At 32.8% G+C, this 21,576-nt stretch overlaps 1 protein-coding gene across 1 annotated transcript in view; it reads right to left on the reverse strand.

The window, feature by feature from the left end:
* Nucleotides 1–11,142: 11,142 nt before the first annotated feature.
* LOC136980706 (R3H and coiled-coil domain-containing protein 1-like) overlaps nt 11,143–21,576 on the reverse strand; it is a 52,901-nt gene continuing 42,467 nt past the window's right edge. The window contains exons 10-11 of the mRNA XM_067276896.1: nt 19,795–19,935; nt 11,143–11,605 (exon numbers count right to left, since the gene is read on the reverse strand). Coding sequence (XP_067132997.1) covers nt 11,547–11,605; nt 19,795–19,935 — 200 coding nt within the window. The 3' untranslated portion in view covers nt 11,143–11,546. The remainder of the gene's footprint in view (nt 11,606–19,794; nt 19,936–21,576) is intronic.

The following is a 21,576-nucleotide window of genomic DNA, read 5'->3' on the forward strand; positions in this document are numbered from 1 at the left end:
ATGTTACCTATGGCAGCGAACATTGCGGCCCGACTGACCTCTCGTACGGGCGCCACCACACGCCGCCATGAGTTAAACTAGTGATCGATTCACGGTAGTTCTTGAACAAAGTAAAAAAAGGGGGAAACGTCTACTAAAGGCAATTTTAACGGCAAGCGACGGGACTCCCGATCGCGATAGCGAGGCCGACTTAGCGGAGAGCGACGCGACTCCCTATCATCGCGCGATCGCCATAAAAAAGTATGATAACTTTTTCATTTTTCGTCTCCGGTCCAAAAGTAGAGTATCGTTGAACTCGTCTCGGGCCCTTAGTAGAGATATATATACAAACACACGAAATTCCATAGGGAGTAATTTATAGTATACCCTTTTTCACAAACAAAGTATATATATTAATAAATATAAAAACAAAAAAATTATATTTCGAAAGTTCGTTTCAATATAAAAATTATGACGCATAGCGACATCTAGTATCAAAAACGTTCGATGCTTAAATATGGATAAATGGTTGAAAAGTTACGTGTAGATGATGCTAAAGATCTTGCTGAGGTGGGAAGCAGTAAAAAAACAGAAATGGAAGCAGCATCGGGACCAGCTCATAAGAAAAAAAAGAGAATGTATGAATCATATTTACAATATGGATTTACGTTTCCTGCCAGTACACGTGACGAACAACTACCTTTATGCTTATTAAGCAATGATGTTTTGGCGGCTGAAAGCATGAAGCCTTCAAAATTACTGAGGCATTTTAACACGAAACATGCTGCTTATTCAAAAAAACTATAGAATATTTTCAAAGTTTATTAAAGTCATCAAATCAAAGCAAATGTTTGTTAGAAAAGTATGCCTTTATTCAGGAAAAATATCTTTTAGCATCTTACCAAGCATCATATCTAATAGCAAAGGCTAAAAAACCATATACAATTGGAAAACTTGTTTTACCTACTACAGTACAAATTACAGAGACTATTCATGGAAAAAAGTATGCAGTTGTTAAGGCGAGTATGGGCCGCACTCAGAGGTATAGCCCCATAGCGAGAAGCAGAAAGAAGGAGTAAAGGAGTTTGAAGAGGTTAGAGCGAAGGAGAAATAAAGGTGGATAGGATAGTTTGAAGATATCAGGGGTTTAAGTAGCGCAATTAATGAACATAAACAAAATTATATACAATCAGTCCAGCATCTTGATGTCTCTAGCGAACTTCGTAAGTGCTTTAAAAATAGTCCTGTTGCTAATGAAGGTCTTTAAATGGCAGGGCCACAGTTCATTCGCTTTGTGTACTGTGTTGATTAGGTCTTTCCTTTGGGGAGAGTAGAGGGGGCAGTGGTAAATTATATGCTCTGGGTTTTCATCCTCATTCATGGAGCACGTGCAGATCCCGTCAGATTTATGCAAAAACCTCCTTAGGTATCTACGGAAGTTGCCGTGTCCAGTCAAAAGTTGGGTAATCCGGTAAGAGGGAACCAGATGCTTATAGCTGTTCCTTTGGAGAACGTTTGGGAGGAAACTGTAGGTGAGCCTGCCTGTTTGGCTGCTGTTCCACCTATCTTGCCAGCATTTCCAAGTATGTTTGCGGATGTTAATTTTTAGCCAAGAGATGGGAGTAGAGGCAAAAGAGCAACTAGAAGTCCTATTGGGAGCAGTACGGGCCAAGAGATCTGCCCTCTCGTTCCCTTGTATCCCAGAGTGTCCTTTCACCCAGATAAAATTAACTGAGATGTCTTTTCGGAGGTCGAGGAGCAGATTAATGCTGTCCTGGACAATGGACCGTTTGATGTTTAGCTTCTTGAGTTGCATCAGGGCGACTTTGCTGTCGCTCAGAATGGTAGCTGTGGCGTCCCTCACCACCCGGTCGCCCCATTGTGGGCCTGGCCGAACCCATAATGGGCCTACTAAAAAAGGCCCTCTTAGTGCCCACAGGGCGGAAAGAATTAAAAAAAAAAAATGGTAGCTGTGGAGAATTTGTAATGGTTCTTGTTGTTGGTAATCCATAGTAGAGCTTTATGAATGGCCAGGGATTCTGCCTGGTTCGCTGTGCAGTGATTGGCCAGCCTAAAGTAAGCCTGATAGATGTTGGTGCCGTTAGACTTAACCACTACAGAACCACCCACCCCTAGAGCAGACTTAGACCCGTCGGTAAAAAGACAGAGGCCTGTGGGTACTTCTGCACCTTCCATAGAGAAAAATTCGTCAATAGAGATGCTAGGGTGGTAAACGTGGTGTTTCTGCTTATGGTCCAAGTTGAAAGTTGAAAGATGATCTGCAATGTTTGCTGCAGCTGGGTTGAGATCCAAGTGGTTCATAATACTATTAAAATGTTCTGTGGTTATAGAGCCAGCAGCTAGTTTAAGCTGGTGGAAAGTCCAGACCTTTTCTTTTATAATTAAGTCGATTGGTAGCAAGTTTGCGATGTTGAGGATAGCGTCGGATGGTGCAGTTTTGTAGGCTTTAGTGATGGGTATAGTGGCAAGCCTTTGGGCAGAAAGTAGTTTTCTTCTTACGTGAACCTTAGAGACAGAAGTGCCCCAAATCTCAGAGCCATACGTCAAAATGGGCTCGATGACTGCAATGTATAGTAACCTACAAGCCTTGCTGTTATATCCCCATTTGTTCCTAGCTATGGAAGTGAGGGAGTGTAGGACCTTGACAGCTTTTTCATAGACATAATACACGTGCTGTTTCCAGGTGAGCCTATTGTCCATTATCACGCCCAAGTATTTAACTGTGTCAGTATTCCTGATCCTATTTCCATCCAGCCTGATGGTAGGCCTCTTTTGGAGGGGAGTAGTGCGTGGAAACACTATGCAGGTACATTTTTCATAATTGATCCTTAGTTTCATATCTTTACTCCACCTGGATATGGTCTGCAATATTTCATTGGCCCTAGCCTGAAGGACTTCCTGATTTCTATGTGTAATAGCAAGGACGGTGTCGTCAGCATATCCTTGGAGCTTACAGTTGTAATCCTTGGGTATATTAGAGTGTATTTCCAAGAGACTGTTAAACATCACATTCCACAGAAAGGGCCCCGACCTCGAGCCTTGGGGGCACCCCCTATTAATGCCTTTCTGTAGATAAGTAGTGTTGTTACAGATGACCTTAATTTCCCTGTTGTGGAGATAACTCTTGATGAGATTGAAGATGTTTTTCGGACATCCAGTGTTATCAATTGCAGTGAGGATTGCTGGCCACCATGCATGGTCAAATGCACCTTGAAAATCAATAGTGATCAGCATGGTGTGCTCCCCTTTGCCTTTGGCATCCTGAATGTACTGAACAATGAAATCCAGAGCTGTGATGGTGCTTCTTCCTTTCCTGAAGCCATACTGGTTGGTGTTGAGGCAGTTGTTATTTTCACAATGATGTTGTAATCTGTTGATCATAAGGCCATCTAATATTTTGCCTATTACAGGGAGAAGGGAGATAGGTCTGTAATCTGAAGATTTCGTTGGTTTGTCACATTTTGGAATGAGTTTTATTGAAGCAGTTTTCCACAGAGGAGGGAAAAGACCCAGCTGGAGGCACTTATTGAAAATAACTGCAAAGGTGATTGGTATTGCTTCAAAGGCTAATTTTGCTAATTTAAGGTTTATGCCATCAGGGCCAGGTGCCTTCTTTAGCTTCAGCTTTGTAAATTCATGCGCAATTTCCTCTCTCTAATGATACAGTTACTAGAAGGATTTCAGAAATTACCTGTGATCAGTTTCAGCAACTTATACAAAGAATTAAAGAAAGTCCGAAATTTGCAATTCGGCTGAATGAATCGACAAATATTACAAATTTAGCTCAACTCTTGGTCTATGTTCGATATAGCTATGCCTTTAATTTTGTTGGCCAACAAACAATCGTACAACAGGCGAAGATATTTTTTAACAAGTTAATGATTTTTTTCAAGGATTAGACTGGAATAATTGTATTTGTGGATGTTCTGACGGTGCAGCAGCGATGAAGAAACAGCGCGTTCTAGCAAAAGTTAAATCTATTACAAATGGACATTTCCTTCTTACCCATTGTATCATTCATCGAGAAGCATTAGTAGCTTAAAAAATATCACCAGATCTTAATGTGGTCTTAAATGATGCCATACGTATTATAAATTTCATAAAATGTCGTGCACTTAATAGTCGTTTGTTTGCAAATTTATGTAAGGATATGGGAGCAGATTACGAACAACTTTTACTACATTCAGAAGTAAGGTGGTTGTCAAAGGGACGAGCCTTAAAACGACTAATAGGGTTGAAAGATGAGATAATGATATTTTTATCAGAAACAAAGTCTGATTTTTCTAATCTCTTCTACAATGAAACTTCGGTTTGCAAACTGTCTTATTTGTCAGACACGTTCGAGAAACTTGAACTGAATATGTCCCTGCAAGGTGAGAACACAAACATATTAATTTTGTATGATAAAATTCATGCGTTCATGAAGAAGATAAACTTATGGAAATCAAGTGTGGAAAATGGCACGTTTGTAATGTTTTCAGGTACATGTGATTTTATCACTGAAAATAATTTGGATAATATTTTAATTAAGAAAATCATAATTGATCGTTTGTCATGTATGGAAGAATAATTTAAAAAATACTTTTTATCAGATTTAAATACTGAACAATTTATCTGGGTGCAAAATCCATTCCTTGTAGAAATGGAACAAGTGAAACATCTCCCACTAAGAAGAATTTGCTGAATTTAGTTGTAATACAAAACCGAGTTTAGTCAGCAAACATTGAATTCGTTTTGGCTTAGTGTGAAAACAGAGTATCCACTACTCTCTGAATTAGCAGTGGCAGTTCTCTTACCATTTGCACCCACTTATTTATGCGAAATGGCATTTTCGGTAATGACCAACATCAAAACAAACAGTGCTCTTGTCTTAGCAACGTAGAAATCACTATGAGACATGCACTGACTGATATTAAACCCAGTTTTAATTTATTGAGCCAAAATAAGCAGCCTCACCCATCACATTAAATTTAATTTAAAATATGAGTTTACTAAACATAATTTTTAAGTTAATGTCGAAACATGTACAAAATATTTTGTTCAAAGATGTACCAAAGATAAGTTATTAATTTTTAATGATACTAAAAATAAATCTGCTATTAAAATTATGAGTGTTTCAATGCAATTAAACAAAAGAAATTAATTCCTTCTAAATTTAAATTAATCCCCCCTCGGGAATGTTTTTCTACACATACCCATTTTTCAGGGAGTCCTTTGAAATTTTTAAGTGCAAAAGGGGGGTCGCGAACCAAGTTTGAGAAACACTGATCTAGACCAATATTGGGTGATGACAAATTTTGAAGTGGTGTGAGCATTTTCATTTTGACTCTATATAATGAATGAAGCAGTATTAAACAGCAATTTAATACTGTTTTTTCATAATCTCATAGTTAATAAGGCTTACTCATTTTTGTTTTTCAATTTTTGTATGATAAAGAACTCAAACACTAGTTAGGACAAAACATTTTATTCCAAAACAAAACATAACATAACATGTTTTATAAAATTATTAGTACTTAACTCTCTATAATTATTTTGCATAAATCTGTAAGAAAATATCTTTCTTTGCAAATTATGAATAAAATACTGAATAAAAGAAAATGACTTTATTTTAATTTCCTGCATCATTCATTTTGTATTATTTACATAAACATTATGGGTGCTAATATTGTTATAAGTTAATAAAATTCAAAGTAATGTGTATTTTCTTCTAAAAGTGATTTCTGATGGAAAAAGCAAGATTGTTGTATTTAAGAATTAATTCTGCATAGATAAGGAAAAATAATTTTGGTAAAATCATTTAATTGACAGTTTTATTCTGTCAATTTATGAATAAAACTATAATCTGCTAAAACTTCAAGGGTTTTAAGAATTTGGTCTTTGCTACAGAATATTACAAAATCACATGAATTTAAATTTAATATAGCCAAACCTAATTGTACCTGCCCATAAAACTTGTGATTTTTTTTAGGCTGTAATTGCCATGCTCATCATGTACTATATACTTAAGAGATTGCACCATTTCTGCAGATTTTTCTGCACCAATTTTGGGCCACTTTACTTCTAGCAGTTTGATGGGCTTATATTCAACGATGAAAAACCTATCAGGAGAAAATGCAAAACATATCGGTAATGGTGAAATTATCAAACCAAACTATTTGACATCACAACCATAGAGGGTTCCATACATTTCGAGTGCTGTTTTTTCCTTCTTTTTACCATACTCTGTATTTTCATTTCCCTTAAATTTGCTTCTAAATATATTTGTTAACTTCTTTTCCCAGTCTGCCTTTTTACCTCCTTCCATAAGTATGTAGTTCATAGCACACTGATCCTGTCACTCTAATACTTCTTTCTTTCTTCCACAAATCATTATTTTGTTCCATTGTCAAGTGGCAAATATTTTCTATCTCTCTCATTTTTGTAAATATTTTCTCTGTAGTACATTGAACCCTGAATAGGCACAAGATGATCACTTATATTAGGCAAATATTTATTATGGTCCATACAGTGTTCAATTACTTTTAATATTGACCAATGTAGTGCAATATTACCAGCTGAACTTTGTATGGCTTTGGCTACTAAGCATTTTCTTCCAATTGAATGCTTTGCTAAAGCAGAATCGGGCAATTCTTGAAAAAATAGTTCTCTGATAGCATCTCTTTGGCTTTCATTTAATGAAAGAATTTCTGTTTCCTTTGTTTGGATATGGCACAAACTTTCAACTTTACAAGCTCCATATCTCCCATCAGACCTGCTTGACATTTTGCTCCAATACTGCTCAAGATCAGTACAACTCAGATCTTCCAAAGTATTACCATTACCATTTTGGCACTCTAACAGAATCTCTCATAAGAGACAGAATTGTCTTAGGCATACAAGATGATAGAATCAGACAAAAAATGCTGCAGTGGTAAACTCTCACCAGCCTGAACAGAATTCACATCCTTCTCTGGCCAGCAACCTTGCCAGATCTCTCTCTCATTGAACACCTGTGAAACCTCATCTGACGTGAAGTACACCAGGGACCACTGTCACATACTGTAGACAACATGCATGCCAAGAGAAAAGTACTTATTTATATCTTATTCATGCCAATACAACTAACCTATTAGTTAAATATTTGAGTGTTTTACCTGTTTACATGAAGCACTGTCCCTATTGAATGCTTACGTATCCTGTCTCCTGCTATGCAAGTACACTGAATAGATGTCATCAAATATTTATTGAGTTCTGAACTCCATTTTATATTTAACATGATTTCATGAGGTTTCTTTGAAACAATACTAGATAAGCAATGTGTGAAAATTTTTATTTCGACAGGGCAACAATCCTTGTCACTGGTCTTATATATTTTTTCTTTAATGCCATAGCAAATTATCTGTTTTAGCATTTCCTCTCATTCTATAAGACATCTTTTTCTATCACCCACATATTCTAAAATGTTACAAAGTGAAATCATCATGATATTAATCCTAGTTGATTTCATAGTTGTTTATGTCGGACAAGAATACGAATAAAACGTTTTCACTACAGAGAGAAGTTATTACAAACGAGAGTCACTTGTGTGTTGTCTATGTTGACAGAGACGCTATACCCTTTGTTGCAGCCATTTTAGTCGACTCGTACGCCATCTATGGTTAGTGGCACAAGCGAATAGATTTACCTGCAAAAAGTATTCCACAGCAGATAGCTATCCTGCTCTATATTATTGGAGAGAAAGGCTTAGAAATATATAATAATATCCATTTAGAGGAAAATGCCACGAATCTGACAGTGGATGAAATCTTAGCTAAATTCACAGACCGTTTCCAGCCATATAAGAACACTATCTATAGTAGATATGTATTTTTCTCGCTTGTACAGAAGCCAGAGCAAATTGTAGACGAATTTGTAACAGAGCTACGTACAAAAGCTCAAGGATGCCTCGATTTTGGCACTCTAACAGAATCTCTCATAAGAGACAGAATTGTCTTAGGCATACAAGATGATAGAATCAGACAAAAAATGCTGCAGTGGTAAACTCTCACCAGCCTGAACAGAATTCACATCCTTCTCTGGCCAGCAACCTTGCCAGATCTCTCTCTCATTGAACACCTGTGAAACCTCATCTGACGTGAAGTACACCAGGGACCACTGTCACATACTGTAGACAACATGCATGCCAAGAGATGGGTGCAGCTTGGTAAGGGCTACCTCAAGTAACCATTAATTGCCTCATATGTCTTGTCATATAACAGCCTGTTCAATAACAGATGTTATTGAATAAACAGGTGTCTGTTGCATATCTTTGTTCTTTTAATTATTTGCACATCTCTGTCACCTCTAATGAAGAAATGTGCATGTGGCTATGCACATTTCTTCATGGATAATGATTTCACTTTTGAGGAATGTATACAGGGTGAGTCAAAATTATGTGAACAATCTTAATTTTTAACTAAACATTATTAATGAAACATCTTAATTTTGTTTTGTTTTATCTTGATCAAATGTTCCCAAAGCATTAAATTGGTCGTGATGGATCATTGTTATGGCCTCCCCAATCTCCGGATCTCACACCCTGTGACTTCTGGTTATGGAGTATGATAAAAGAGCACCGGTATAGTACAAAAGTGAGAGACCTCGAAGACCTCAAGGACAGAATAAAAGGTGTTCTAGCACTAAATTGTACTGTTGAACGTTGGTTTGAGTGCATTAATTGTGCTGGTGGTCAGGTTGAGACTCTGTATAATGCAAACTTTGAGTAAATGCTTTCTCTCAAATAGTATTCACATAATTTTGACTCACCCTGTATTGTACTGTATATAACTTACAATTATTTTTTACCTGTTAAGTTTCTTATCAGTCAACTATATTTTGTTACTCTATATACCTATATTGTAAAAATGAATAAACTACATTAAGAAAACAATAGTTTTTAAAACTCCACTCTTTAATAAATCTTTGTCATGGCCTGTCAGAGATGTAATAGTTGATGGTTTTTTTTAACAGTTTTTCTCTAAAATTCTGATCCTAATTTATTTTACAAGTAATTATTTGTTAACAAACAATCCTCACAAAGCACCTTGATTCCTCACCACAGTATAAAATGAAGTACATGGTTAAAAAGAAGTTTTTTAGGCTCCTAATTTGCCTCATTTACTAATATTTTATTATTGTACTTCATTTTATACTTTTGTTTTCTGTTATATTTATGTTTTAATTAATGTATTACATTTTGGGCAGTTTTTTTCATTTATATTTTTTCTATTAATTTTTTATTTAAAAATTTTCAATGTTCTATTTTGGAACACTTTGTAACTGTCATTCCAAAAGTTATGTAAACTTGAAGATGGCCTATAGAATGTTAGTTTGTATCAAAATAAATAGTCTCAGCAAATCAAGGTGCTTTGTTAGGGTTGTTTATTAATTAAGTCTGCTGAGTGTAGTGTTGTGGCTAGCAATTATTTATTGTGACATCCTCACAATGCTGGACTGCAATTTTTAGATTATATTTTTAATTTACAGAGATACCTCGGTTTTCGTTGATTTTTTTTTTTTTGTGAAAAATTTGTCTGTTTTCGTTGGCGTGCTCAAGTGACCTCACTGCTAATTTTGTGAAATCAAAGGGCGACCCACGCATTTTCTGGCGCAGTGTGGCATTATTTCTCATTGTGTGAACATTATCCCGTGATGGCCCACCATTGGCCAACGGTTCCGTTTCTTGAATACTGAGAGTTTGGTCGTAAGTTTGCGCTTTGCCAGGGTGGGCTGGCCACGTAAAGTTTTCCGGGTTTTCTCCACATTGTAATGCCTGAATAGGGGCCAATATCCTTAAACGGATTTCCCGGAAGGCATTATTCCTTGCGATACGACCATCATAAACGCATACTACTACTATTACATGACAATTACGTCACACTTTACCACAGGGCAATATAGGCTAGAAGCTCATGTCCAACTAGCTTCTACAAGAGAAGACATTACCCCACGTGTCTAGCTGAACAATTCCATTGCTTTCATCTTAATGCTAATTATCTTATCTTTAATCTTAATGCTTTTATCTTTATGCTAATTAGTTTTTTACATTAATTTCTTACTGCTTTTAATATTTAATGCTATATTAATTCTCTATAAAATGTGTTTTTGGTATGTATTTTGGAGTGTCTAGAATGAATTAATTGGATTTACATTGATTCCTACAGAAATAATTGCCTTGGTTTTTGTCGATTGTTTTCGGACAAATTATCAACGAAAACTGAGGTATCTCTGTTTCATTTAAAATACATGCTCTCCACCTCAAATTAGTATTGTAGTGTCTTGCCCCTGTACTGTACATTATACTTTTCCGTTAGACAATCAGCACAACTTTTTTCAGGGAAAAGTTTTGAATTAAAATAACATGACTTCCAGTTTGCACTAGAAGTTTATATATAGTTAATCAGGGCCTTCTGCCCCTAAGATTTCTATATCTAATTCCATTCTTGAGATTAAGGAAGGACAGACAGATGGACAGTGGGAATTTATAGGTCTACAATTTTTTCAAATTGCAGCCCAATTAATTTTATTATATAACTGATTCAACATAAGAATTTTTTTATTGGCTTTATTAATTTTAAACATAAGAAATAAATCTTCTTAGGATAAAATTAAAATTTAGTTATTTATGTTTTTTACAAAATTACTGAGAACAAATATCAAAAATCTGTTTACAATATTCAGATTTGACAAAAAGAATGATTTAATGTACATTTTCATTTTAAATATGTTGTTTAAAATATCAAATCAATAATGTTTCATTATTAATTGATTGTATATGATGAATTGAGTTGATGCAAAAATATATTACATAAAAATAAATTTTTTTAATTCTTAAAGGTATAATTTCTATTTTCATTCAAAATTTATCCACCTTTCAGTAAGATTTAAGTATTTCATATCATTTATATATACATATACATAACTTTTTAAAATAATCATCCAATAGGTTTGGTATCTAAAAAGTATATATGTATATATATATATATAAAAAAAAAACAATTCCTCAAATGTCAGCATCACAGATTCTTCTAATTATAAAATTATTTAAACAAATGGTATATAGTATATAGTATAATATTCACTTTAAGTTGTTAAAAATTATTATAATATCACTTTAATTTTAACTGATTTAAACTGCAATATAATGAATGGATTTGATTATTAATTTTCAATTAGATTAATTAGCAAAAGTGATAAAATGAGACAATAATTTATATATATAACAGTATGTGTATGTATATATATAGGTAGAATGTATGTATGTGTATATACATATCTGTATATGGATGTATAGAATTTTCAAATCCATCTTTCTTTCTGAAGGTATTTGGAGTAACAATTTTTATATAAAATATCAACTGAAGTTTCATGATAAAAGTAACAATATATTTACAAAAATAATTAAAATTGCCCAACAATGCTTGTCATTGGTTTTACGTTTTTAAAATCATTTATAGATATTTCATTAGTCAGTAATTTCAAATTTTTGCAAAGATTCTAATAAAAATAACCAAGTCAAATTTGTTTTACGATACAACTCCATTCCAAATATCTTGTTTTTGTTTTGCTGCTTGTCGTCTTCTATCTGTAAAGAGAGGTTTTAAATATATTTTTCAAATTTATATTAAAAAATTATGGTTTGTTATCAATATTTAAATACACAAGAACAAAGCAATACTAAATTAAAGTCAACAAATTTTAATTTGAGATTAACCTTTAGTTAGTTTTATAAATAAATGACATTATTCACATATTGTTATCAGTATAGGCAAGTCCTAAAGTGTCAATAAATGAATTCAGCATAAAATATATATACATACATACATATTATGCTGAATCTAGAAATTCTGCTCATTTCATAAAATAGGCAAAAATTTACATAATTCATAAAACAGACAGTTAAAGGAATTTGGCAATATTCCTCCTACATTTACAAAATGGGCAAATTGATCAAGTGATACGAGTCGTATTAATGCTGCATTGTAGTAAATTTATGTCTTTTGTTTTGTTTTCATTTATTGTTCTTTTGGAGTTCTAATTTTGAAAGTTTTTGCTGTAAGTACTTTATTATTATATGAGTATCTTCTGCTTTACAAAAGTTTACTTTATGCCATTTTATTTTTACAAAAAACCTATATTAGTACATTTATTATTTTGTTTTTACTAACCTCAAGAAATCTAAAGAAGATTTTCACTTACTTAAACACTAAATGCTATTTTTTGTATTTTTTGTTTTGCAAGTGTGCTGTTTTAGAGGCATTGAGCACTTTGAAAAGCAAACAGCAAGTGACATCTTGAAGCACCTTCTCTAGGAACAACATTCAGCATCACACCATAGCATTAGATTGTGTTGGTGAACATCAATTTATTTTGTGTATCTATTAGAAAAATGAATTAATAGAATGGAAAGTCTATTGTTTGAGTAAATTGATGGGTATACAAAGCCTAGTGTTCTATTATCTTATCAGTATTTAAGAAGAAAGTAGTCAGTCTTTTCAATAAGCTAAAACAGAAAAAATGGATAATGGTGATAAAAGTATTGAAAAAGTGCAATTCAAAAATAGTAATGGATGGTTTGATTGGTTTTTAAAGACAAGAGCAGTTTCAAAGCATAAAGATTACTTACTGAAGAGTACTTCTGGTGTAGTTTTGCTAACTACACTGTACTTACACAGCCTACATAAAGTAGAAATGTAACTGTGTGTTAATATTATTTTAGATTTTATGTGATGTAATAAGTTAATTTTGAGTCTGAAAATGCTAAAAAGTTTTGTATTTAAAGTAATGGTAACTGCTTCTTTGCTTTATACTATTTTGACTTACAAAAGCATTCACAGAAATGCTCTATTTTCAGATAGCAGGGGAACCTGTTTATGTTTAAGACCTAATCCAGCATTTAAAGTAACATGTTTGTAATAAACATCATTATCAGGGGTCACTCTGGAAAATTTAAAAATATTGCCATCATTTTGCCAGTTTTAAATTTCTTTCACCACTTCAAATTATTTATTGCCACCAGTTTTACTTACTAATTAATGCAGGTGCTGGTAGCAGTAAAATTGCATATGTGAATGGTACTGTTGGGATCTTAACAAAGCTATAGAGCTTGTCATTAGGAGAAAAAAGATCAAAGAAACCATACCTCTAAATGTGACCTTTCATGAGATAATATCCCCCAAAATCAGCTGCATGTGATCATGAGTTGCAACACCACTCCACGTTTAACTATTTAGCCCACACAACTATGCTGGCTTCGAGTAGCCCCCACTTCACTCTTCGTGGAGTACCTGATGTTATATAGTTTTAGATGGGTGTAGGGGCTCACTGGGCACTGAGGAGCAGGTGATAGTGAGTACCGAAGCACATGACTACATGCAGAGCATCATTCAAGGCATGCAATAGCAAGCATTGACAATGCAGAGAATGGAGAATAGCTTATTATTTGATATCACATTTATTATTATAGTATAAGATATCACATTTATTATTTGTTATAGGCACTGATTGCCATGCTTATATCATAATTTGCTTGCAAGCATGACATCTGCAAGTAAGATGGCAACTGGAACTGCAAGCATTGGGTTCCATATTTGGAGGCAAATAGCTCGCAAAGAGTTGGGTGTCAGACTTTTCTTTATTCTTTACCGATAAATATTAGAATATCTGATTAACTGCTGACTGACTGTTAAATGCACATTAGACTTTGCAGTGTGACTCACTACAGCACCTGGAGATAGGCTTTAGGCTGATTTCAAGGGGCTATATCTTGCAAAGGGTTACATTTAAAGGTAAGGTTCCTTTGACTTTCTTTCTCCTGTGGACATGCTCTACAGTTCTGTTAAGGTTCCAACAGCATCGTTCGCATCTGCAATCTTATCCTGATAGCCTTATCAGTTTAGTGTCTGGAAAGCAAACATGTGAATGACAGTTTAACATGTTAAACTGTCATTCACAAGGAGAGGACCAAACATTTGGGTCTCCAATATTATTGTTAATTGTCTACTTGGACTTTACTTATTAATAGGACTTTATACTGGTGTTTAAAGATTGGCACAGTAATGAGAGTTAGTTCAGGAAAGAACAAAATTTCTTTATTACAACACTTGTAGTAAAGTCCAAGTAGACAATTAACAATAATATTAGAATTTAAGGACAGTAAGGCTTTTATAATTATTTGTGTCTCCAATTCAAATAAAACTTGGTGCTTTAAACACGTAGCCTTAAACACAAACAGCTCCTCGTCTAAATAACAGGACCCATTTTTCAAGCGCTTCCAAAAAATGGGCCTCTGAAAATTTAGTGTTTAGCTTATGTCTTTGAAGTTTCTTATCCCAGAGTAATGATAGCAATGTGAATAAGACACTCGGCACTGCAGCTGGACAATATAGGTTTGAACCTTCAGTATTTTAGTTTAGTTTTTTTTATGAGTAACAATATTTATTACAGCATTATTACTATTATTAATCCTCATGTTTAAAACTTATAAAATTTTCTTCATATTTATTTTCAGATATGGTGGTATTATGACATTTGAAGTGAGCACATGAGGAAATTGTCCATAATATTAACAATTAAAAAGATAAAATACTGCAATTATGCTACCCTATTTCCATATCACTTATCTTTTCTGTCCATGTGAATGAAGCTTATTTGCTTGTGAAAACACAGTATATTAAATGTGAAGAAACAAGTCTTATTTAATGCCATAAAAGAGTTAAATTTATGGAGGCTTGCTTTTGCTAAACAGAAAATGATGTCACAATTTTTAATCTCTTGTTTTATAAGCTTTAAACATCAGGAATAATAGTAATAATACTGTGGTAAAATAATAAAGTTATACATTAAAAAAAAACTAAAACTCCGAAGTTTTGAATCTATATCGTCTAACTCCAGTACTTAGCATCTTAAGCTTAGTTCACCCTGAGTGCAATTCACTGGTGAAAGCAAAAAACAGAGTGAATAACACATCAGACATAACATTGCTTCAGGTGAATTTTACCATTTCGTGAATTACTTCGAAGTTCGGAACTGTAGAGCTTTTTTGCTAGTGAAAAGTTTTGCCGCCAATCATATTCCCACTAGTTGTCATGTAGTTCTTGTTGTTTTCAAGATGGCTACAGAAACTTTCTCACACAGTAGAGTAGATGCTGTAATTCTCAGTTTTTTAATATTCCTCTCATCCAGCATTTGTTTATTTATTGAGAAAATAAGAAATGAAAATAATGTGGTTAACAGCAGAATATTGAAAGAGGCCATTTTGTTTTTCAAGATGACATTATCTCTTGCTTGCAAATGATTGGCTGATTAAAATTTGCAATCGCCTTTTGCTTTTGATTGTGTGAATCAATTTTGCTAAGCAAATAAAAATCACTTTTAGCTTTTCTCATTCACTTTTGCTATTCGCTCAGTGTGAACTAACCTTTATTCACTCAGCTATTGCCACTCTGGAACATAACACTTGCAAAATAAGCTAAACACACAATTTTCACAGACCCAATTTTTGGAAATGGTTAAGAAGTGGGTCTTTTTATTTGGACAAGGAGCTGCTTATGTTTAAGGCTATGTGCTCATGCTCACCAAGTTTTGTTTGAATCAGAGACCCATGTCTGACCCTTCCCATGTTAGCAATAGGAATCACTTTCGAATAATTATTTAATGAATAATTCTGAATAATACATTTGATCACAGTATTTCACAGGTTCTGGGTCATGCCAAAATTTTTGTTTTAGTTTACTGAAAAAAGATCAAAATGAAAAAAGTCAGTTGATAAAAAAATTCCCATTATAGAAATGCTGGACAGCATTGTACAAAACTTCCTTTGATTCCCAACATCACTTCCTACTTTTCTATCTAAACTTGCCATGTGACATCATGAAATCACTAGGCATGTGGTGCACAGGACTCCCATTGTACAGAAGCAGACATTTTGCTGTTTTTCCTGAAGTGTGATTTGTGATTCAATATCACGCTGAATTTCAAAACAAGCAAACTGGGGTTTTATTGCCACTTGCAATTGCCAGTATTATATTTTTTATTGCCACTTGAATAAAAATATCGCCAAGTGATGATTTTGACACTATGCAGTGCAACCCCTGCATTAGGAAGTATAAAATATCATTAAGTAATCTTCACAAGACAATACTAAGATAATTTGCCTAACATTTTCTAAATCATAATTCAATAAGCAAATCACAATATCTTCTAACTTGATTACCTGTTTTTTATGAACACTCTCGTACATCCTCATTGAACCTTTATCTCCAGTACTGCTTAACTTTTGGAAAACATGTTTTCGGCCCCACCCGAGGTCTGCTTCAGGTTAAATGAAAAAACTGGATTCTAATCTTAGAACAATTTTTGAAACAATTTCAAATGTTGAATTTTAAAATAAATTCAAACATATGCACGTGTTATGGAATGTTGGCAATTTCTTGCTCGTCGCATATGTACCACCTATGCCACTGACCCAGAGGCAGACCTATCCAATACCAGACTGATAAAGAGAGCCTTTCACACTGACCACTCAGTGTGAAAGGCCTCAAAGCCCTTAAAATATACAGGGCCAGTCGGACAAGATGTATAAAGTCTAAAGACAAGCAACATGCTTTCATATGCCTGGCGCTACATATGCGATGAGCAAGAAATCACCGATGCTCCATAACATGTGCATATGTTCAAATTTATTTTAAAACTCAACATTTGAAATTGGATTCCACTTTTAGAATGATTTTTGAAACAGTGTTTTCATTTAACCCGAAGCAGACCTTAGATGAGGCCGAAAACTCGGATGTTTTCCGAAAGTTAAGCAGTACCGGAGATAAAGGTTCAGTGAGGGTGTACGAGAGTGTTCAATGAGCAAAACAAAAGTCACATCTTATTGGAAAATATAAAATAGCAGTTTCAAAAAATAGACAAACTGCTAATTTATGAATCGGGAAAATTGTCTATGTGCTTATTTTACAAATTACATAAACTTTTGCCTATTTCACAAAGTGAGTAACATTTCTGGACTTGGTATACACAAACATACAAAACTTAAGGATGAACACAATTGCTAGTGGTGATAGCTGGAAAAAGTCTTGGTGACAAGCTCTCCATAACATTGAGTGCTACATTGAAGGTCGAGGTGGACATATTCCACACTGACAGGTCTTTCTGCCTAGGTATTGGTAAGCACTTTCCATCTTTCCATCCATTCTCCATCTCTGTCCAATTGCTGTATGTATCTTTTTCACCAAAGACTTTCATTCTTTGATTTGTAAAATCCCACAAGTTATTACACACTACTGTGTTAGATATTGAGTAACATAGTTCTTGCCATATTTGTCTGCATTCATCTACAGTTCTGTCTATTGATGTACAAACATTATCCATCCTTAGGTTTTGGACATCTGTGTACATAAGAGTTTCTTTAAGTTATGAAATCAGTTAATGTTTCAAAGAACAGCAAATTAAAACTACAATCATATCCTTCTATAGTAATATTTAGCAGAACAAAAAATATTATTATTGTAGAAAGATTTATTGTTAAAATGTATCCCATTTCTCATTAATAAGATTTTATTTCTTATTATCTTATTTAATCTTAACTACAAATAAGGGTATTTCTACAAAGTTAGGCAATTTTAGAACAGAAAAACAGTAATATTAGGCATGTTATTATAGTATTATTATTATTAACAAACAATTTAACAAAAACATACTAAATCTGGCAACCACTCTCATCTGCCTACTGAGTGCAGGTAACATCCTTGCTGGAATTGTTGTATTAACGAAAACACCACATTTTGATTCCAAAACAAGTAATAAATTAAAGTTTAATTTACTGTATTATCACTATTGTAGAGAAAGGAAAATACTATTGCATTTTACAAATTTAGTAAAAAAAAATGTATCACTAAACAGAAATTTATCACAGTAAAGGATATTGTTCAATTGGGATAAGTTTTGTATCAATATTGAACTAATACAAACTGTCTAGATAACTATATTTTTTATCATTATGAAGGGATTAATCAATAATCACTGTACCAAGATTTGGTTGTATTTGTACTGTAATTGAATAATATCAGGTGATCAAACAAAAACTCCTGAGAAGTAGCAAGAGGAGTTGGATGATGCAGCAAATTGATGGTGCCCAAATGATTCATAATGAATCATCTACTCACAGTTCATTATAATTATATAAACTAAATGTAATAACTGGAATATCTTATACTACAGAACAGAAAATTTTTTAAAATGAAAAGTTATCAAACATTAAATTGACACTTCATGCAAAAATACTGAATCATTTGTGCCTATAAAGGTTTACATTTACAAACTTTTAATAAGTGGCAGCCACAGGGTTTGTGTAGGACAAAAAAGAGTTACTATGAACAAAATATTATATAAGAAAGACTTCAAGACATTTTGAAGAAAATCCAATAAATATCATTATTCATCAATGCATTATTTCACAGGTCTGTTCATAGAACTATAAAAATAATAAAATTATGGATAAAACTATGGGTTATCCATAGTTTTATCCAAAAACATAAATAATAGTCTGAAAGACTATTATTCATTCAGTAAATATAAAATACAGTCAAACCTGTTTTTATGCGCTCTTTTTATGTGCGATTTTTATTTGTGCGATTTTTTAATGCGAATTTTTAATTTGTGCGGTATAGTTGGCGACTAGTCTCGTGCGATTCGTCATGTCTTACGTTGACTTATTATAGCTAAATAAACTTATTATAGCATAAATGCACTTATTATAGTAATATTATTGCATGAATATGCGAAAAATGAAATAATTTACTTTTTAAGTCAACAAAACACCACCTGGACAAAAATATGTAAAACAGACGATAGACCAGGTGATGCAGTCAAGTGCTGACATCTGTTGTCAATAAATTCTATTTCGTACGGTTTTGAGTTATTTTCTATGTGAGACTTTTTTTATGCGGTCCCTGTTGACCGCATAAAAAAAAATATTTTTTAATTGTGTTGCGAAAACTATTATTTACAGCCATTCGTGAAGTTTCGTGAGATTTTTTTTATGCGTTTTTTTTAATGCGGTCCCTATCCCCCGCATAAAAACAGGTTTGACTGTATATTATATTTTATATTTTATAAAATTATATTTTATATTTACTGAATGTAATTAACGCCGGCCACGTACTTTTTATTAATTCTTTTATTATTTCTTGACTATTATTCATGTTTAAACATTAAACATAAATAATAGTCTTTCAGACTATTATTTATGTTTTTGGAGTTTCAAGTGTTACTTTCTTCAGACTTTGTCTGAGAGATAACTTACAAGATTTAAGTGTTTCTTGTAATGCATAACAAAGCAGTAACAAACATGGTCAACTCATAGTCTGATTCAATGAACTCTTAATGCTTCTTGCAAGCTCTCCTTTTGTTTGATCATCTGATACAAATAGAATTTTAAAAACTAGAATCCAATAAATAAATTGGATAAATTTTCTGTTTAAATTTTAGGAATTCTGAATATGAGAAAAATGTTTCCTGAAATTAGAAAAATTAAAGACTTCACTTTTAAAAAATCAAAGTGTTTTCATCTTCTTTTTATCTGAAAACCGTTTTGTTGTTAATATATTATAATTTTATTATTAATTATAATTTCTAGAACATAAAAATTAGTTTATAAATAAATATATTTTCAAGCTAACACAAATAGCAATAAGTATCAAATACAAAATGTTTTTAAGTATTTAAAATTTTAATTAATTAAAATTACATTTTTCATTTTAATAAATTTACCTCTGGCTTCTTTGAGTTGTTGTCTTTCCAATTCTCTTTGTTCTTTAGGAACATTTAACCTAACACCCAAAGCACCTGATACTAATCGTCTTGCTAATGTTGCCGATGTTTCTGGTCGTGGTCTATATGGTTGCAAAAATTCTAAAGAAAATATATTTTTAATTTTTATTAGACATTTAGAATTTAGATTTATGAAATATTTTACATTAATCACAAATAATCCTTCCAGCTTTATTTATAAGAAACTATTTATTGAATGATATCTGAAAAAACATCTTAAATAAATTCCAATTCATGAAAATGTGCAAAAGTGCTTTCAAATATTTCTTTTCATTTTCAGAGCTTTAAAGATCAAAATCATAAAAAATATTGTTTAGACTATACTTAATCTATATATAATCTAGATCAATCTATACATAAAATCCAGATTATCATCAGATAACCATAATTATCTTTTTAATTGTGACTGATTATTTTAACTGATTTTTTAAAAATAAATTAAATCTAGGAATAAAAAGAATTGATTATTGAATTAAATCATACATCTTTAAAAATACACACACAGTGCTTAAATTAGTTAACTGTTTTAATGTCATAGTATTCTATGAGCAATCAAGAGTAGAACTTTGAAATCTCATAGTGGACAAAATAACTTGCTTTTGATATTTTAGGTTTTTCTGGTATCATAATTGTTATCTCCTTCATTATGCTAGTTTATTTTTAAAATAAACACATATATTTGTAACTACAAATAAACTAATAGTCAAATGATAAAGTGGATTCAGTATCAGGACATAACTCAGATAATCATATAGAAAAATCAATCCTGAATTATTAATATAATTTTGGCTCGGGATATTCTATATGATTAGAAAATTTTAAAAAATTTATATAATTTATAATAATAAATATTTCTTAATTTAAGTAAAGAAATATATAAATACTTCTACATAAGCTGAAACTAATTTAGCTTGAACAACACTTTAAATACTTTTCTCAGCAACACTGTAATTTATTTAAACAAATGTTTCTGTGCAACAAAAACAAATGTGCAAACAAACAATCCTTTTCATAGGTCTGTGCCAGGTTTAATGTTTAAACTAGAAACTTCAAACTGTTTGAATCTTCTAGTTTAAACATTAAACTTGATGCAGATTTATGAAAAAGATTGAGAACGTTTGTTTAAATAAATTATAGTCTTGCTGAAAAAGTACTTAAGGTTATTGTTCAAGCTAAATAAATATAATTACTATAGTAAAACCAACTGCCAGATGATAAAAATAGAGGTCTACCGCTCTGGGGACCCAGGATCAAATCCGGATGGGTCGAAAAATCCCCAGGAGTTTTTCAGGGGTGGTCCATTTGGATATGTCGGGCCCTGTCCCTCTCTACCTAGTTGCCCCATTTGAACCTGGCTGAACCCATAATAGGCTTGCAAAAAGAAGCTCTCTTAATGCCCACAGAGCAGAAAGAGTTAAAAAAAAAAAAAAAACTATAGTAAAAGTGCAAAAGTTAGAACCTAAGTAAAGTAGAGACTATCCAGATCAGGGGTGAAAAGTTTAAATACATTTAAGTAAAATGATTGCATTAACTTAATAAATGTTCTCTGAAAACCAAAACCTGTAAGATGTGAACAAAATGGTAGAAATTTGTGCTATTGCAACCCAAATATGGGGATGTATAAATGCAGAAGTCAGAATTATGTATATTCTATATTTTTGCATCAGTACAGTGCCATTTATCAGGGAATAAATTACTTTTTATTAGAGGGAGTTTCAAAAT

The sequence above is a fragment of the Centruroides vittatus genome, unplaced genomic scaffold (genome assembly GCF_030686945.1).
Source record: "Centruroides vittatus isolate TY-2023 unplaced genomic scaffold, ASM3068694v2 contig_717, whole genome shotgun sequence".
Lineage (NCBI taxonomy): Eukaryota > Metazoa > Arthropoda > Arachnida > Scorpiones > Buthidae > Centruroides > Centruroides vittatus.